This window comes from Sphaerodactylus townsendi, linkage group LG02 (genome assembly GCF_021028975.2).
Source record: "Sphaerodactylus townsendi isolate TG3544 linkage group LG02, MPM_Stown_v2.3, whole genome shotgun sequence".
Taxonomy (NCBI): Eukaryota; Metazoa; Chordata; class Lepidosauria; order Squamata; family Sphaerodactylidae; genus Sphaerodactylus; species Sphaerodactylus townsendi.
The window spans coordinates 120460735-120481713 of NC_059426.1; the positions used below are offsets into that span (position 1 = coordinate 120460735).

General features: G+C 41.1%; 1 protein-coding gene across 1 annotated transcript in view; it reads right to left on the reverse strand.

Moving 5' to 3' along the window:
- LOC125426020 (cytochrome c oxidase assembly protein COX16 homolog, mitochondrial) overlaps positions 1 to 20979 on the reverse strand; it is a 67749-nt gene that overhangs the window by 11934 nt on the left and 34836 nt on the right. The window contains exon 3 of the mRNA XM_048484047.1: positions 870 to 932. Coding sequence (XP_048340004.1) covers positions 870 to 932 — 63 coding nt within the window. The remainder of the gene's footprint in view (positions 1 to 869; positions 933 to 20979) is intronic.

A 20979-nucleotide genomic window follows, 5' to 3' on the forward strand; every position in this document is an offset into this window, starting at 1 on the left:
TACTGTTCTTGCAGGCTGCATCTCCCAAAAGCAACATTTTGGGAACATTTTGGGCTGCAGTAGGAAGGAGATAACAAACAATTCCTCCTTCGATGAATATTTGTTCCATCAGCAGAGATTTTGCACAGGATACAACACAGATTTATTAGTTTGGGCCAGGCATTTCCATTCCTCTTACAATGAGAGATAGTTTCAGTCATCAAAACAATGAAAAATGAATGTGTTTGGAGGCACGGTGATGTCCAAATCTAGATATTTCTAATATCTGTCTCATCTAAGTCCATGAATAGTAAAAATCAAAGTGCTGTAGTACAGAATATGCATTCTAGGCCAAAGGAGTGTTAAGTGTGCCTTGCTCTGTATCCTGTTTCTACTGCCTGTCATCTGTGTCTTTCCTAGGAGTGGGATCTAGTCAAACAGGGAGAGAAATACAAGACTTCTGTTAAAGTACAGCAAGGATAATAAGGTTTTCAGGTTATCAGCATTCAAGAGTCAAAGCTCCCTTCATAAACTAATAACTAGAATCACTAAAGGCAATCGGATAGCTTTCCCATTGCTGCACAGATCCCATCATAACGTTAGACACATGCTGATTCCTGTCAGGATGCACATTTCTTTTATAGACTAACCACAGAAACAGTGAAACCATTTGTATTTGGCAGGTTGACATCAAAGAAGGGGTGAGCATTACAAGGTTCTAAACACTCAAATAATGCACCTTCCTCAAGGAAAAGACTGCTTTAACTGGATGGCAGTGGATCAAAGCTAGGGTTTGTTTAATTTTAGTTACAGTCAGAAATGCCATGTAAGCCCTTAAACCATGAGGTAAAAAAAAGTTTTTCAGTAACAGAGCATGCAGTGAACCTTACCTCATACTCAGATTCCAGTGTCACTTTATTCTTTTTGATTCTTTCTTCCAGAGCTGGATCCACCTGTTGAGTAAACAAAGACACCCAAAATGTATAGGTATGAACTGCACTTTAGTCTGAAAGAACTTAGAACTCTACTGAAGGCCTTCCAAATGAGAAATGCTCTCTTCAATCCACTTTAGTAGTGTTACAGTTCTAACTAGGGCTTGGTAATAGCAAATGCAAGAATGGAAAGATCTGATTAGGGAAGAAAGATTCCTTGAAGCACAAAGTGGGAATCTGGGATGGGACAGCAAACTTTTAAAGACAACCTTAGATGTTCATGGCTCAATGTCACAAGAGATATTCAGCTCCCATTTGGTTTATTACCTTGCTGTTGTTACTGATTTGCTACTTTTATTAGTTTTGCAGCTGCATTGACGTAGGTTTAAGTATTATTCTGCTACTTATAAACCAAATTTCAATCACAAACTGAACAGATATCAGAAGCCTCTCCACAGTCTCAGATCAAAGTGCTGACCGCACCAGGTGTATGTCTACAACATCCATGTTCTCACAAGCACCTGATATGGAAAAATGTATTTCTTGAGTGTGAAGGTCACAGTGTGAAGGTCACACTACGGAAAATGAGACAGAGAGAAAAGAGGAATTAAAGGGAGGAAAGAACAGGGAACTAGGCCTGTGGTAGCCAGAAACACAGGATATTGACGCATGTTTGTGCCACATATAGAATTAGCTGATTTCCTAATAAAAGTATTCTATGCTCGCTTAGCTAATGCCTGCATGTCGAAAGCCTCTGATGTATCAAGGGGATATGTGTTAAAAGCTGATTGGTCAGATTGTGAACCTCATGTCCACTTGAGGGGTGGGCAAGAGGGCAGAGCAGGGGCCTTAAAAGTGAGCTGTGCTGCGCCACAGACTTTAGAGACCCACCCACCAAGGTACCCTCTCTCCACGTCTGCAGTCGTGACTACAATAAACTGCTTACTGCTGATTGCCTTGTTCGTGAGTATTTTTGGGCAGAAAATATTCCATAACACACCTGCCTGTTGAAGAACCTGTACAGCAACTCTCTAGAGGTTTAAAGCAAAGCTTGGGGCTCCAAAGATATAAACAGGAGACTGAATTGCTCAAACATTAAATTCACACTAACGAACAACAAATGTAAAGAGGATAAACAGCTTGAAAAGACATGGGGTTGAGCACAAGGACAGAGTGTAGGCCCCTTAGTTGTAGGTGCAGATGATTGGGGGGGGGGGGGAGGATAGGAATGCATCCTGAATGCAAGAAGGAAGAACTTCTGTCCACTAGCTTTGAGACCTAGTCAAGAGGAGGAACAGAGTCTTTATACTCTCAGCTGTGCTTGCAGAAGAGGCTACTGAAACTTGCATGCCCATCTACTCTGCCATTATTTTTTCTACTTAGGTCTCTACCTGCTGCTGCTGCCATTTCCTTTACTATCCCTTCACCATGCTCATTCATCCACTATTTCTCTCATGGGGGGAGGGAGCATTAAAATGGAGGGCATTTTGGTTTTTCCGTTCACTTCTGCACACAAACCATTTTAATAAGGGAATAAATCTATTCTGGTTATATGGCTGAACTTCTATGATAGCTCAATATTGGTCCAAGAACAATCTACCGTATGTACTCGCATATAAGTCAAATTTTTCAGCACATTTTTTGTGCTGAAAAAGCCCCCCTGGACTTATATGCGAATCAGCTGTATTTTAAAACATATTTTAGGGTTTTTACTCTGTCGGCCGCCAGAGGACACAGTTTTTAGGTTAGCGGCACCAAAATTTCAGGGATTTTTCAAGAGACTGTCCTGATAATACCACCCAAGTTTGGTTCAGGGGGTCCAAAGTTATGGACCCCCAAAGGGGGTGCCCCATCCCTCACTGTTTCCAATGGGAACTAATAGTAAATGGGGCTACCATTTTGAGGGTCCATAACTTTGGACCCCTTGAACCAAACTTCACCAAATGTGGGTGGTACCATCAGGATAATCTCTTGCTGATATCAGCCAGGCTTTGTGATGTTTGGTTTAGGAGGTCCAAAGTTATGGACCCCCAAAAGGGGCGCCCCATCCCCCATTGTTTCCAATGGGCGCTAATAGTAAATGGGGCTACATTTTGAGGGTCCATAACTTTGGACCCCCTGAACCAAACTTCACCTAACCTGGGTGGTATCATTAGGAGGGTATCCTAAAGATACTCTGAAATGTTGGTACTGCTAACATAAACATTCCTCCCCTGACCAAAAATCCAGTTTTGAAGGATTTTAACTCTTGTGTTTTAGCTTGGTTGCTGGTTGAGCTAAGGTTTTTGTACTTTTAAAGTTATTGTTATGACCATATTGTTTTTGTTGACCCTCTTTTCCACTTACAGAGCTAGTTTACTGTTTTTCTTTGAAATAAATATTCAAAAACATTTAACCTACTCATGCCTCAATTAATGTAATTTTATTGGTATCTATTTTTATTTTTGAAATTTACCAGTAGTTGCTGCATTTCCCACCCTTGACTTATATGCGAGTCAATAAGTTTTCCCAGTTTTTTGTGGTAAAATTAGCTGCCTCGACTTATATGTGGGTCGACTTACACACAAGTATATACGGTATTTGCTAAGCCAAAATTCACCTGCAAGAATGCACTTCTGCCCTCAAGTAGATTAGACAGCTTTCAGAGAAAGAGAGCCGAAAAACACTGCCAAGAAGTTCAGAACACCAGAGCACATTGGCAATGCAGTTTCATTTAACAACTCGAAAGAAAGGAGACAATTTCTCTGATGGAAGAGTTTTTCTTTAAAGGCGGCAGCTTTGTCAAATGCTGCACTGAATTCAGTCCTGTGCTCTAGTAACATTTCACAGCCATAATATATTTATAGATACTAGGTATGTGACACCTTTTTTGTGACCAATGGATTGATGTTCACAACAGAGCTAGTCTGATGTGCAGCCGTCCAAATATTTATTCGGGGAAAAACACAGCCAACATGGTCAGCTGGATCTCAAATTCCTAACCAGAGCTCTCAAGTGAAGTTTTACTGAACATTGGGTTTTTGTCAGGTAACAGGGAACCATTTAACCATAGGCTGGCAATTGCTGATCAAAATTTTGTCCTTAAGAATTTTTATGGGCTGTAAAACTAATCTGCACTGTTGGACATTTCCAGAACATTAAGAACACTACAGACCACAGAGGGAGGAAAGCTTGCTGGCTACACTCTCTACCTACTCAGCTTGGTTTACAGATCCCCTGCATTGGGGCACCATTAGAGATGGTGAAAGCCATGGAAAAGATGCAGAGGGTTATTGTTGCTCTTAACCATTCATTATGTTCCCTTTGTTCTTCTTCATGAAAGCCTCCTCACCATGAAGAAGCCCCCATTGGCCTTAAAGGACATATACTGTCCAAAAGGATTGCGGAAGTCTGACTTTCTGACCACCATCACAATGGGCGGAAAACCTGGCAGGGAGCCGACTAACATTGGCTCCTCCCCTGCTACACTGGCAGCTGGGGCGCTGGAACACTGGCACAGTGTCCAGTGCCACATCCCACTGCTGAGAAGGGCATTGGCGGCCACATGGCAGCAGTTTTGCCCCTCTGCCAGAGCAAGTGCCTCAGAGAGGACAAATCCGCCAGAGTGACTGCCCTGCCATTCCCAAGAGTGGATTCTTCCCTTTGTATGGGGCTACTAGATTAATATTAATTGGGGATATGAACACTACATACAACCCAAATATGGATAGATTAAAAAAAATAAAAATGGCAGACTACCAAAAAACATCAGCGCCAGCCATGTTCTAGAATATGTATTGGGTTACAGTTTTACTTAAGAATATTGAAAAGACTGAAATGCTTCCACAGACCTTTGAAGACCACAAGCTAATAGAAATCTAGTTTTATATATAAATGTTTAGCGTACAGTTTACCAAAAACTGATAAAAGGCTAATAGGCCGGTAATCATTTGTATCTGCATCATCTCCTTTTTATATATAAGTATAATTATTGCAGTCAGTCACATCTTGGGTATTAAACCTGTTAGGTTTATTTTTGTAAATAACGGAGCCAGAAACTGAACCCACCATTCTGGATTGGTCTTTAAGATTTCTGGAATTTTTTTTAAAAAAATTTAATTGATATTTTGGATTATTACATACATTATGTTCTATATCGTTATGTTCCATCCTCCATATCCTTTTATCCCTTTTCCCCACCCCACCCTCTTCTTCTCTTCTTTAAATGTGCAGCAGCAGGTTCATTCTTTCTTGTCTTCTTTTCCAGTTTTCTTCTGTAATTCCAATTTCATTTAACCAGTCTTTGAATTCAGTCCAGATCCACAACATCTCCTTCTGTTTTTCTTGCCATATTTGATTTCTTGACATTATATCGAAAATTTCTAATTGCATTTGTTCCCATATATATTCCAAGATTTCTGGAATTATTAGATTAGGTCCAGGGGTTTTGCCTGAGTTTTAGTTCTTGAATCAGAAGAAGGACCACTTGTCAGAGGCATAACTAGGGAAAATGGAGCCCAGGGCAAAATCTTCCTCTGTCCCCCCTCCCCTGTATGGGCAGCCGCCCTCCCCCACCATGACCAAACAAAGGGGGTTTTTTAATAGATTTTTATTGTATAGAATAATTATGAATTTGTTACATTCAATATCTTCATTTCATCTATACATTTTTTTCATTTCCCCCCCTCCCCCCTTTCTATTAATTGTTTTATGCAAGCAGTAGGAGATTCATTCTTCTTATTCTCTTATTCCATAGTTCTTTGTTAAATCCGGCTTCTTCCATCCATGTTTCATACACTGTCCATAATTTCATTATATCTTCCATCTTTTCTTCCCATAGTTTATTTTTTGACAGTTTCTCAAAAATCTCTAACTGTATTTGTTCCCATATGTATTCCAACCATTTTGACACTGTCCATTTTTTATCATCTTTCCAGCCCAACGCCAACACTGCATGTGCTGCTCTTATCATTATTTTATACATTGGTTCAAAACTTCTATTCACTCTTTTATCATCCATTATCCCCACAATTAATAATTCATTATTTATGTCAATTTTTACTTTTACTAACTGTTCTACATATTTCATTATATCAAAGGGGTTTTTTTGCACCAGGTCATCTCAAAGTCACCATCACATTATAGAACATGCCCCAACTCACAAATCTGGGTAAAAGCCAGATCCAGATTATTTTAAACAGATCCTCATGAATTTATATGATTTTTGCATCGGAATGAAATGAAACCATTATGAAACCATAGAACATGTCTTGGTCTATAGGCATCATCAAAACAATCACATATCCCACACTCTGTGGCACTGCAGTGGCACAAAAACTTGCTTGAAAAACATGGATCCTCATGATTTTTGCACTAAGTCATCCCAAAATCACCAGCACATCAAAATTCCAGCCATTCTGAACACAACAATCACACATTCCATGCTTCATGGTGCCACAGTGGTGCAAAAACCTGCTTGAAAAACAAGGATCCTCGTGGATCCTCCTGATTTTTCCACTTGGTCACCCCCAAATCACTTGCACATCACAGCTCATACCTCTAGACACATGTCTGAACACAATAATCCTGCATCCCATGCTCCATGGACCACAGTGGCACAAAAATTTGGTTAGAACACATGAATCCTCATAGATCCTCCTGATTTTTGCACTTGTTCACCCCAAAATCACCAGCACAACACAGCTGAAGTCCCTGATCACATGTCTGAACACAACAATCACGGATCCATGGCAAAAGACAGTGAATCAGCAAAAAGTCAGAAAGAATCTCTCCCCCCCCCCCAGCTCACATCTTTGGGAAATCATGCCTGGGGCAAGCTCTCAAATTTTGCCCCCCTCCAGACCTGCCACCCACCCTGTGTGCCCACCTTAGAAGGCCAGACAAATATGAACTAAATCAAAATATATCAGACCAGTCAAATAATCACGGCAACCCCAACTGTTTCAGCTTGAGCTCTCCCCAAAACACAAGGACTCACAGGGATGCTTATTTTAATGGGAACTCTGCTCAGCAGTTACTGAAGAAATGGAAATAAAAAACAGAACTCGCTGTTGCTCCAGGGTGCCAGAGACTTTGCTATTTCCCAGTCCCCAACAATGCAGAAACAAACACCAGCCACGTGGAAATGTACTCAGCACATGCTCAGTGGCGCTCATTCCTTGCTTTCTCAGCCCTTCCTTCCCTGTTAATCATGCTTACCTGGAAGACGGGCAAATGAGAAAAAGGCTCATTTGCATGCAGGCTCTGAGGATGCTGGCGGACAGTTTGGAGGGAATATTTTTGGGGAGGGGTAGAGGGGGATGAGGGAGGGGGCAAATTACAAATAGTGTTTTGCATAGATACCCTGAGGTTGCTGGGAAACTGTGTAGAATACAATTGAGACTCATCATAACATGCTGAGGCTGTCAGTGAAGCCACCTTAATAGGCGGGGCTTTCTAGCCCAGCCATGGGACGGATGCCCTGTAGGATCTGCTGGCTAGGCCCATGGCTCACTGGGTCCACCCCCCAGGCATGCTCACTGGGTCCACCCCCCAGCAAGACAAGAAGCGTAGGGGCAATTTTCCGCCCCCCACGTGACTCAACGGGGTCCCACCTGGGACATTTGCCTCTTGTACTATTACAGGGTGCTAATTTGGCAAGAGTGGACATTTTTTGTCTATAGTTGTCTTCTGTTCGAGGCCTTCATTAAAGAATTTGTAGTAGTGAAGATACCAATTATGAAGAAAGATATATGACTGAGATGGAGAGAGTGAGGAGGATTTGTTAACTCTGGCCCAAAACTCTTTAGAGTTGTTAGTCTGTACTGCTTGTATTAAGAGGTTCCATTCTCTTTCTACCAAGTTCTTTTGTTTTAATCTAGTTAGCTCACGAAACTGGTCTTTTAGATCTAGGAGGGATTTCAGAGATACTGACAATCCCTCTTGACAGTATTATTTGTACATTAATCGAATATGACTATTAGCTCTAATGCAATCACTGTCAAACCAGTTCTTAGTGGTCTGCCTCTTAATGTCATTATAAGGAGTTAACAGAATTACATTTTGGGCCAGTGATTGTATAAGCATTTCAAAGTAGTTATTCTGGATTTAAATAAAATCCAAACTGGATTTATTCCCCAAAGATATATGAAAAACAATGTACAATTTGTAATTAATGCCCTTGAATATGTTAAATTAAGGAAAACTAAAAAGTCACTTTTATCTTCTTGGATGTTGAGAAAGCTTTTGATAATATTTCTTGAGACTTCATGTTGAAAACATTATAACATTTAAAATGTGGCTGTAGAGTCCATAACTGGATTCAAAGTATATATACCAGGCCTAGCAAGAGCCTCCCCATCCCTCCCCACCCACCCCCTGCCCAAATACCAAACCAGGCCCCCTCACCTCCCCCCTCACCTCCCCCCTTGCTCCATAGGTGTATCTTGGCCACCTGCTCCTTTCCTCCCCACCTCACTCTCCCATTGCCTTGCTCTCCTGACGTCTCGCTTTCCCATCACCTGACCTGCTTTCCCACTGCCTTGCTTTCCAGTCTGCTCATAGTCCAGCGGTGGCGAACCTATGGCACAGGTGCCAGAGGTGGCACTCAGAGCCCTTTCTGTGGGAATGCATGCATAGAGTTCATCATGGGGGGGGGGGCGGAAAATCACCCACACACACACACACACCTCGGCTGGCCTGGGCATGATCCTTTACCTGGGAGTAAGCTCGGTTGCTGGCAATGGGGCTTGCTTCTGAGGAAACCCTCCTAGGGTCATGATTCACCCATTTGAAGCATTGCATGGTTGCTTCACCAAGCTTACTCCCGAGTAACATGCGCCTCGGAGCCAACTGTTTTTTCTAAACTAAAATCTCAGTATTCAGGTTAAATTGCCGTGTTGGCACTTTGCGATAAATAAATGGGTTTTGGGTTGCAATTTGGACTCAGTCTCGAAAAGGTTCACCATCACTGTCATAGGCCTTTAGGACTATTTTCTACTGCAGAAGCATGCATTTCCACTGCACCACTGGCAACAGGACTTTTACCTTTCTGTGAGAAAGAATATAGATTGCTTAATGACTAATTATCAAGGTTGTTCTTTTCAGTATACTAGCTAATGCTGATTTATTGTATGTGATCATTAATGCAGATCCTTTCTAATTATTTTTAAAATGTATTATTCATATTCTTACTGTTATTACTGGTAACTTTCCCCCCTTTTATTGTAATTTTTTTGATAAAATATATTTGAATAAAAGGAAAGAGACAGAGGCAGGCTTCATGGCTGCTTCCTCCCCTGTCAGGCTGGAAAAATAGGCATGCTCACTGGGTCCACTCCCCACCTTATTGGCTCAGGCTGCAGCTCTGCCACATATGAGAATCACCAAGCATCCTTCCCCTCTCAACAGTACTGCAAATCTACCATTGTGGCCGCCCTCAGTGAAACCTCTGAAGTCACAGGAGCAGCCACGGCAGCTGCCTCAGGTGCCCCATTGCACAGACACCCCCCCCCCCGCAGCTGCCATTTCCTTCTAAGAAAATGGTATCTGTAGTCAGAAAAACTCCAGACCTTACCTTGATGTTGGCAAACCCTTTAGCAAAATGGAACTCTAAACGTGTGCAACTGATTTGTAGAACAAAGGCCAAGAACATAGATGGAGGAAGAGAAGATTACTACATGTGACAGAAATCTTTTTCTATTGTTTTCCCTTCACTGATCGTCCCTTCTTTCCTAATTTCCTGTTCTTCATACGTACGGATACAATGTATTCCCTATAAAAGGATGGGAGATCTTGACTAATGCCCACAAAAATTTAAAATAAAAATTAAACCAATGCGAATTTTCACAGTAATTTCACACAAACAGTAATTTCACACAAATAGATTGAATCCTGACAATAAGTTCCTCATGGATAAAATGTTTCCTGTTAGCAGAACAGTATTTCCTTGTCCTGTTGCAGCCTGCTGATTTTATCAAAATGCTACTGTGGAGAACAGGACTCCCAGCAATAGTATGGGAGTTTATCTGGAGGGCTGCAGCAGGGTGAAATTAGCAAAAATAGCTCTCCCATCTGTAAATGGAATTTTAATCTGAATTTAAATACATAGTTGTAATTTTATGGAGGTGACTTACATACATTTTTTGATTGCATAATCATGGAAATCTCCTGAAGACAAGTAAAAAATTAAAGCTGAACAGATGTTCTGCATTTATATCACCACTAGCAGGGTAGCCGTGCTTCGCTACGGGGAGTGGGAAAAGCGGAATGCAGAAATGCAAATACTCCACCCATAAGAAAAGCAAAGAACTCCACCCGTAAGACGGTTGTGGCCAGTAATATCTTGGAGCGTCTTATTTAGGGCCTCGAAACCTCATGTGTGAGCCATGGTGCAGTCATGGTGCTGGGGTCCCGCCATGAGGCTTCCTATCCTGTGATCACAGCGTCTGTACGAAGTTGTTGAGCCACCCTGTAGCGGGTGCAGCAGAAGGAACGGTTTGCTATGCGTTGAGGAGCGTGGTGTTGGATAGTAGGGCACCCGTGGTTCAGTACATGTTGGTGAGCGCAGTGTCTCTGTGAACTTCGGGGTAACAGTCAGCATACTTCTGTACAGGGTGGTTGTGAACTGAGTGGTGACATGCAGAATATTTCCTCACAGCTTACCTGTGGAGTGACGGGGTGGGTTTTGCATACATTGCAGCAGCTTCCTGGCGCTGTCTGTGTGTAATGCAATGTGTAAGTTGATGTGTGTATGTAAGGCATGTTCTCCCTTTAGCGGTTTCAGCGGAAGGAACAGGTTCCTGTGTGCTGAGGAGCGCGGTGTTAAACAGGGCCCCTGTTATTTATTTATTTATTTATTTATTTATTTATTTATTTATTATATTTATATACCACCACCACCACCACCACTACCCCGTAGGCTCAACGTGTTGGTGATCACAGTGTCTGTATGAATTTGTTGAGTCACCCTGTAGCGGTGTCGGATAGCAGGGCACCCGTGGTTCGCTATGTGTTGGTGGGAGGGGTGTCTAAATGAATGTCAGGGTGACAGGCAGTATACTTCTTTGCAGTGTGTTTGTGAACTGAGGGGTGACATGCAGCATGTTTCCTCACAGCATGCCTGTGGTGTGGCGGGGTGGGTTTTGCATGGTTTGCAGCAGCTTTCTGGTGTTGTCTGTGTGTAATGCAATCTGTAAGTTGCTGTGTGTATGTAAGGCACTGCACCAGTGGATCAAGCGTGCCTGTTGTTTGGTGGGCAGTACCACAGCTTATCGATTTGGATATATATATATATAAACCTTTATTAGGCATAGAATCCATATAATAGCCAACATTATCCAAACAAGTATCCCATACATGAGGACCATCGCAGGTAATCATTTCAAAGTTTCCATAAGGAACCTAGCTACAGAAGTTAAAATCTTGGAGGCAGAATTGTTTAATAGGAACGTAATCTTCCCCACAGTAGAGTATTCATTAAAGATTACAGGACAAAGAGCAAAAAGTCTGGTCCTAGATCCCTCGTATTTGGGGCAGTCGAGCAATATATGTTCCATAGTTTGAATCGCCGTGGTACAATGGGGACATTTCCGCTCTTGCAGGTCGATTTTTCGGAACCTTCCTTGTAGCATAGAGCAAGGGAAGGAGTTACATCGAGCCCTAGTGATTATCCATCTATGCTTGGCCTCCTGAAGTAAACTCAAATAATCTGCCATATGATTGATTTTAAATTTGATGTTAAAAAAGAGGGGAGAGCAATTGCTTCTCGCCTTGTCCTGCAGAACTTGAAACTCTTGATCTAGTAGTCGCCTTTTTAATTGAGAGAAGATTTCAGGAGCAGGCAGCATTTGCAAGGCTTCCCAGGAAAATCCCAGGGAAAGTATTTTAGTTTCCACTGCCCGCCACCACTTAGATTCATGAAGCTGAGGGAGGATCGATTTGGATAGTGGAGTTGGAGCAGCGACGTGGCCGTCACTGAAAAGTCCTGTGACATGAAGCTGTATATGTAAACGCGGAATACCAATCACTGTTAGAGTGAGTGACTCATCAAAGGAACTGGGAAGCTGTTCCATTAGTGGGTATTCTCAGTGGGTTGTTCCATTCTCTTACCCGGGAGGCAGGAGGGAGAACCCTGGAAGGGACCCCTTCCTCCAGGAAATAATTCTGATTACCCCTGGGATAGCCCATTATAGGCTTTCTTTGCAGTTGTCCAGTTGGATGCTGCAAATCTAACACATTTATAGTTTTTCTAATTAGTAGAGATAAATCCTCCCCTTTAAAAAATCTGGGAGTCTGTTCTATGTCCTCTGTGAGTGGATCGTCTGTATCTGAAAATTGAGTTTCCTCCTGTAAGCATTCACCCTCACTTAGATCCTCTATACCCAAGGGACTGTGTTGAGAGAAGCTAAATGGTCCAGGATCTAATGGAACAGCTCCCTCTGCTGGCTGTTGTGGCCATTGTCTGGTATTCTGGGAAGGCTGAAGTGCTCAACTGTCACCCACGGAATGTTCGGGCAGATGGGCAGAGATGAATAGGAAAAACAGAAAATAGCTAATAACTCGAGTTGACTTCAATATTTTTGGGAATCCTTTCTTATTGAGCACCTCGAGCACATGAGGAACTGGCGTGCCAAATTTCAAGTGCGTAGGTTTGGCAGTTTCTGAGTTCCATTGGCGAGTGAGTCAATGAGTGGAATTTGCTTATATATATAGATAGATGAAGACAACCATCCAAATAATGTCCAGTAGCCATTGTATAGAAATTAGTAACAAATACTGACATTATGTACTATATAGCCTCAGAAAGGTATGCTACAGGCTTTTCATTGTTAAACAATAGATTCTTCTTATCTCTACATGAATGTTCAGCTGTGACTATTAAGAAGAAGAAGAAGAAGAAGAGTTTGGATTTATATCCCCCCTTTCTCTCCTGCAGGAGACTCAAAGGGGCTTACAATCTCCTTGCCCTTCCCCCCTCACAACAAACACCCTGTGAGGTAGGTGGGGCTGAGAGAGCTCCGAGAAGCTGTGACTAGCCCAAGGTCACCCAGCTGGCGTGTGTGGGAGTGTACAGGCTAATCTGAATTCCCCAGAGAAGCCTCCACAGCTCAGGCGGCAGAGCTGGGAATCAAACCCGGTTCCTCCAGATTAGATACACAAGCTCTTAACCTCCTATGCCACTGCTGCTCATCACTTTGTTTCCAAAAGGAAACCCTGAGCACAACAGCTCCTGCAAGATGCTGGTTCTTCATTCATCATAGGAAATTATTATTGCTGTGATTTCATAGCTTCAGAACTCTGAAGCAAAGATCATTCTTACCAAGTAGATCAATTGTTGTGGTAGGTGGGGGGATTAGTGCAATAAGGATAGGATTAGGGAATAATGATAGCCCCTTGCCCAGAAGGCCATAAAACCTAATTTAGGGGACTTTAAACAGCTTAGTTTAGGGCTTGAGAAATCCTGAGCATCAAGACACATACAAATTTCATTGTGGTGCCTAGTATTTTCAGCAGTCATTTACTGTAAATGCCTCTTGGTGATTCTCAGAAGTACTAAGCTTATTTAGGTGAGGGATAGAGGTCAGCTTTTAGCTGTGATGACAAATTGGGTTACCTTATATTAATTTATATACTTCAACACTTTTGCAGTGTGTGTGTTTATTAAGTGTTGTCAAGTCGCTTCCAACTTATGGTGACCCTATAAATTAATGAACTCAAAAACGTCCTATCATTAACTGTCTTGCTCAGGTCTTGCAGACTGAGAGCTACCTGTGCCACTTTTGAAAATATGAAAATATGGCATCTTGAAAATACGGCATCTCATAAAAATTAGATCATTAGATCAAAACAAAAACATGCAAGTGGCTATCTTTGGTTTTCTTGATGTTCAACTGTAATCAACTTTCACCTTTAAATTCCATCAGGAGTCATTTCAATAGTCACTGTTTTCTAACACTAATATGGTGTCACCTGCATATCTTAGATTGTTAATGTTCCCTTTTATTAACACACTTCTGCATTATAAGATCTGATTTCTAACCAATCTCAAATTCATTGTTGAGAGTAGTATTGTGACATCACTGGACTTTAAGAACATAAGAAAGAGCCTGCTGGATCAGACCAGAGTCCATCTAGTCCAGCAGTCTGGTACTCTCAGTGACCCACCAGTTGCCTTTGGGAGCTCACTTCTGCATATAGATTGAATACAGAGAGGTAAAATACAATCTTGTCTGACACCTCTGGAAACCATTCTGTTTCTCCATATTCTGTCCTAATAATACTTTCTTATCAGGAGTACAGATTGTGCATCAGAACAATCATATGTTATAGCACGCCTATCTCTTTTAAAATCCCCCACAGCTTTTCATGATCCATACAGTCAAAAGCTTCTATGAAACAAAAGCAGATTTTCTTTAGAAATTGTCTTGTATGCTCTAGTAACCAACATAAATTTGAAATTTGATCTCTAATGCCTCTTCTTCCGGTTTGAAAATACTGCATCTCATTAAAATTATATAATTAGATCAAAACAATAATTAGGTCAAAATAATAATTATTGTTTTGTGGAATTAACAATCTGAAGTCTGGTGTCTGATGTCTAGCTTTTGCATATTAATACTCTTCTCTTAAAAGTCATCTTCAAAATGTAGCCCCAGTGTGGCCCTTCACAGGACCACTCACCTGCCTATCCAGCAAGTAGGAATGTTTTGGAGCTGGAACTTTCTGGGTTCCAGGATGTGTAATTAGCAGATCAGCAGCAAGGAAGGAGGTGGCATGTAAATTCTCGCAGACCATTTCTACAATCTAGTGAAAGCAGACAGACCCATCTGCAAGCTGTATGTTTGGGAGGGGCCAGGGGAGGGGGAGCAAGAGCCTGTTCTCTGTTAGTTTCAGCAGGGGAAGACAAACTCCATTTGAAACTTTTCTTTGCACACTGAACTGTGGAAAGTGCTTGTTCTCTGTGAAATCCAACAGCAACAAAATTTGTTTGCAAACTTTTAATTTAACTCAGATCACAGTTTAGCAGAGGCAAAAGTTCCATCACCTGCCTATTATTCCTTTCACAACCCCAATATATGGAGCTGCCTGCAGTCTCTATATTTAGTGTGAAGGAAGCTGTCAGTTAACACATGCATAATACTTAACTGTAAACCTTGTAAAGTTAACCTTGCATGTTAAGTAAATGTAGCACTTGGGAATGTTCAATTCCAGTGGATAATTTGAAGGTTATATTACTTTGGGTCCCAAACAGCTTCCTGTAGTCCTATTTTTGTCCCTTTTTTGTTCAGTGCCATCATAAAAACATATATTTTATAAATGAAATTGTTCCAAGTGTTAAGGGTACTGTCTTAAAACCACTGATATTTCAGTGCAAAGTCTAAAGTCTTTTTTACATAGACATAAAATATTTGCATCAGTTTCAGGGTAAGACCCACAAGTGACCTACTTCTTTTGTGAAGAAGTCAAAAAGAGAGTCTCTATGCTGAACAGTGTATTAAAGTGTATACATTACTGTTTAAAAATTTAACATTTTAAGATAGTTGCCCTTTTATTAACACACTTCTGCATTATAAGATCTGATTTCTAACCAATCTCAAATTCATTGTTGAGAGTAGTATTGTGACATCACTGGACTTTAAGAACATAAGAAAGAGCCTGCTGGATCAGACCAGAGTCCATCTAGTCCAGCAGTCTGGTACTCTCAGTGACCCACCAGTTGCCTTTGGGAGCTCACTTTACATCTGGCTATAAGAAATAATGCACAATTTGCTGACCTGTCAAAACTATTCCCATCTTCAATTCAACAGAAAGTGATTCCAGTTTGTTTGAATACAAAAAAGTAGCGAGAAGTTTTAGCATCACTATTAAATAATGCTATCCCTTGTAAGTTAATTTAATTCTATGTATTGTCGAAGGCTTTCATAGCCGGATTCAACTGGTTGTTGTGGGTTTTCCGGGCTGTGTGGCCGCAGTCTGGTAGATCTTATTTCTAATGTTTTGCCTGCATCTGTGGCTGACATCTTCAGAGGTGTATCACAGATAAAAGTCTGTTTCACACTGTGTCTAGTGAGAAGGGAAACCCCACCCACAATACAATAAACGCAATCACACCTTTGCATAGCAAGTTCCACCCAAACACTTACTGATTGGTTCCCCAGCTTGGGACATGGACGATATACTCCCACTAAACTTTCCCTTCTCACTGGACAGTGTATAACAGACTTATCTCTGTGATACACCTCTGAAGATGCCAGCCACAGATGCAGGCGAAACGTTAGGAACAAGATCTACCAGACCACAGCCACACAGCCCAGAAAACCCATCACAGCTGATTTAATTCTGTTCCATTGTTAACAAGCATCAGTTAAAAACATTTTCAAAATCATATAATCAAACTATGGAATACGTGTGCATCATTCTGTTACACTTGTATTCTGTCACTTCTCCACTTCAGCTCCCATAAATGCAGACTGTCCTCTGCCAGCAGCAATTCCTATGTCTTAAACACATTTTTCCTGACTTCTAACCAATTTCCCTGACTTTCCAGGAAGTGGCAACCATGCATGTGCTCTGTTGTGAGTCAAAAAAGGCTGGGCTACTATTGATATTCCAAAATCACAGCCAGGTAGCATACAGAGTCTCTTGCAGGAAGTGGAGTTCTACTGCTGAATAACTGACTCATCTAGCACATAATGGAGGTAGATGGGGCAGGAGAGTAAGAAAAGTAAGACACCTCTGTTTAAAATATTAAAAGACAATTTCTCAAGGTGCCTTTGTAAAGTCTCTTTAATATGCTGTACCTGTTCTTTTACAAACCACTTAAAAAGCATGAAGTGCAGGATTTAAAATGAAATGCCCTCAGGGCTTTGGCTGAGAAAAAGGAAACGTTATATAGTGTTGTACTTCAAAACTTTCCTTCCTTTCTTCAAAAAGGGTATAATGTATGAAGAAAACAGGGATTTTGCTGCCTGGAGATGGCACCTTTATACACTGAATATGCTACTTGCATCTCATCTACTGCACAGGAATTTTTATTAAAAAGTTTGCTGGGTCATCACAATTATTATTATTATAGAAAGTGCTCTTCACTTTTAAAAAAAGTCAGTATTAAAAATAGTTTTAAAGATATTTATTGAGGTTATTTATAGTTAGCCTTTTCTTAATGAGACTCAAGGTGAATTACACAGAGTGATTCAGACACAATGAACAGGATGGGACAACCGATAAACAAAGCAATAAGGTTTGGATGGAACACACCCCCCCCCCCCCCGATCTTACTTTTACAGCCCCATTCAGGAAATTCAGCACAGAATAAATAAAGAGATAGTGCAGGAACACCTGGCTAAACAAATTCAGATCTCCAGGGTCTGATGAACTACATCCCAGGTATTAAAAGAACTAGCAGAAGTTATCTCAAAACCACTTGCTATAATCTTTGAGAAATCCTGGAGAACAGGAATAGTCCCAGTGTTATCCCCATCTTCAAAAAGGGGGAAAAGGAGGATCCTAATAATTACCGATCAGTCAGCCTGACATCAATACCAGGGAAGATTCTAGAGCAGATCATTAGACAGATGATCTGCTAGCACTTAGAAGGGAATACTGTGATCACAAAAAGTCAGCATGGGTTTCTGGAAAACAAGTCAAACTAGACTAATCTTATATCTTTTTTTGATAAAGTGACAAGCTTGGTAGATTTAGTGAATGCTGTGGATGTAGCATACCTTGATTTTAGTAAAGCTTTTGACAAGGTGCCCCATAATATCGTCGCAAGTAAGCTAGTGAAATGTGGACTAGACAATGGTACTATTAGATGGATTTGTAATTGGTTGACTGACTGAACTCAAAGGGTTCTCATTAGTGGCTCATTTTCATCCTGGAGAGAAGTGACTAGTGGGGTACCACAGGGTTCTGTCCTGGGCCCAGTGCTATTAAATATTTTTATCAACAACTTGGATGATGGAATAGAGAGCATGATAATCAAATTTGTAGATGACACCAAAATAGGAGGCGTAGCTAATACCCCAGAGGACAGACTCAGAATTCAAAATGACCTGCATAGATTAGAGAGCTGGGCCAAAACAAACAAAATGAATTTCAACAGAGATAAATGAGGGATACTATACTTAAGCTGAAAAAATGAAATACACTGATATAGGATGGGTGACACCTGGCTTGACAACACTACATGCGAAAGGGATCTAAGAGTCTTAGAAGACCATAAACTGAACATGAGTCAGCAGTGTGATGCGGCGGCCAAGAAAGCCAATGCAATTCTGCCCTTTATCAATAGGAGTATAGTGTCTAGATGGAGGGATGTAATCGTACCTCTCTATTCTGCATTGGTAAGACCTCACCTGGAATACTGTGTACAGTTCTGGGCACGGCAATTCAAGAAGAATATTGACAAGCTGGAACAGGTCCAGAGGAGGGCAGCCAAAATGGTAAAAGGTCTGGAATCCATGCCCTATGAGGAGAGACTTAGGGAGCTGGGGATGTTTAGAAGAGAAGGTTAAGAGGTGACATGTTAGCCATGTTTAGATATTTGAAGGGATGTCATGTTGGTGAGGAAGCAAGCTTGTGTTCTGCTGCTCCAGAGACTAGGACCAGGAGTAATGGGTTCAAGGTGAAGGAAAAGAGATTCCACCTAAGAATCAGGAAAAACTTCCTGACAGTAAGGGCTGTTTGACAGTGGAATGAACTACTTGGAATGTGATGGAGTCTCCTTTTGGAGATTTTTAAAGAGAGGCTGGATGGTCATCTGCCAGGAGTGCTTTGATTATGTGTTCCTGCATTGCAGGGGGTTGGACTTGATTACCTTTTTGGTGGTTTAATGTACCACACTCCTAGCTCTCCCCTGCTGGCACAGCATCTAGCACTATGTCCCAGCACTAGGGAGAGCTGTAGTGGCTGCACGCTGACAGATTTGCCTCTCCGCCAGGGCAAGTGCTCTAGGGAGGGCAAATCCGCAGCGACCACATGCCACTTCCATGGGCGGATTCAGTCTCCCCTTTGGATGGGGCTGTTAATAATGGTTTAAAAGATAAACAAACAACTAAAGTTATATACAAACAAGAACCCTACTATAAAATAAAAAGACCAGCTTCCATCAAATAGAAACACAACAAACATTTATCACTTGCTCTCTAGTTGCCAATACAGAAGTAAAATTCAATTAATTCTTACTTAATTATTATGCCCAATTTCTTATTCTCCTAATTCTCAAATCCATAAATTATCAGTTTATTTTTTTTCCTATTTAAGCAAAAAGTCCATCAAGGGTTTTCAGGTATCCATAAACTCAGATTCTTTTCTCTAATCAAAAGAGTAAGTTCAGCCATTGGCTATTGATATAATAATTATAAAATGTTTTTGAATCATCCCATTATCTGTTAATACCCTATTACTTTGTTTTTTAAAACCCTCAATATTTCATTTTTGCATAGTTTGCAGAAAACCAGAAATGTGTAACAAACTGAGTCCATACAATAGAATCTTCTTGAAAGCAGAAAGATCTTTATTAATATGGCTAGATAGTCCTTGAGAGAACTGAATATCAAAAGTACAGACAGACATCAAGAGCACTTTGGTCCAGCCTCCTCCTCCGATTCATTCACACGCAAGGCCTGACCATTCTGGGAATAGCGCCAAGCAAAAGATAGCACAAATTGAAACAGTGAAAACAGGTGCTAGCAAAAACCGTCACATTCCAATCCCCTCTTTACAGTGTGAGCCTTTCTGACCTCATCCGATAGGCAATTTCATATGGTGGGAACCACAACAAAGACTGCATGTTTCAGGGCAATTTTTGATGTTGCTTGTTTGCAGAGTGGCCCTGTAGAAGGTCTTGTTCAGATGAGCAAAGCTGAGGTGGTGGTCCCACAGATATGAGGGACCAAGGCCATCGATGATGGAATAATAGTTAAAATGTTGATGATGGATTAATAGTTGATGGAATAATAGTTAAATGATGGAATAATAGTTGATGGAATGATGAAATAATAGTTAAAATGTTGGATTAGACCTGGGAGATGAGAGTTCAAATTCCATGCCATGAAGCTAATGGGAGAAGTCTAGCTTCTCACAGGCGGAGGGGAGAACCCTTTGATCTTTGGAGGAAGAGTGGAATGGAACCCTACTAGACAGGAACTTCTGATTTCCCCTGTCACTTAGGTACCATGCAATCCTAAGCAGTGTTATGTCCTTCTAAACCCCTTGCAGTCAGTGGACATCTATAGCTCTGCTGAGATTCACTGCTGGCATCTTATAGTCTTTTCAAGGTATGCCTCCTGACCCCCAAGGAAAAAGAACTAGGTTCAAAGTACACATTCCCAATTACCAGATTCTTCTTGTGAGAGTTTAAAGAGCATGTATTTTTAATCAAAGTTTAAGAACTGCATTATCAGTACAAAAACAAGGACTGCAATCCACCAAGCTCACCTGCTGAGCCACCTTTAGTAGTTTGCAGATGGTGGTTATGTGATGAGGAAGTACAATGTGTGTAGTGTTACATGTATGGAAATAAATTAAGGAAGCCTGATATAGCCCTTGGATGCATAATATTGTTATTGAACATCTGCTCATCTTTTCATTCAGATCCTTAACCAAATGGATTCAGTTTTGCTCAAAGCTTTTTAGGAAATAAAATCAGGTCTCACATCAACATTTGCTAAACAGTACACGTCAATGTAGCTTGTATACAGACACATAGTTATAATTACGAGAACAAATCCAACAATTTAAATATTTACACAGTGCTTTTATGCTCAAGGGAATTTATACGCTTTAAAATTCCTTCCAAATCCTTCAGAAAACAGATAAAATGAGAATTTCTACATTTGCATTGTTCGGCTTTTATTTTGTGAAATTAAAGCATATTGCCTTGGCAGCAGTGATTTTGCAATCAATATTCTCACTACTCTGCTGGTGACATTACAAATATCTTGAGAGATTAGACTCAGTGCCAAGATGGTACAGATACTAGGGCTGGGGAGACCCAGATTCATACCACCTTTCATTAATGAAACTCTATGGCTAGTTCCTTGTTTTCAGCCTGGCCTGTCTTACAGGATTGTTGTGAGAAAAAAAT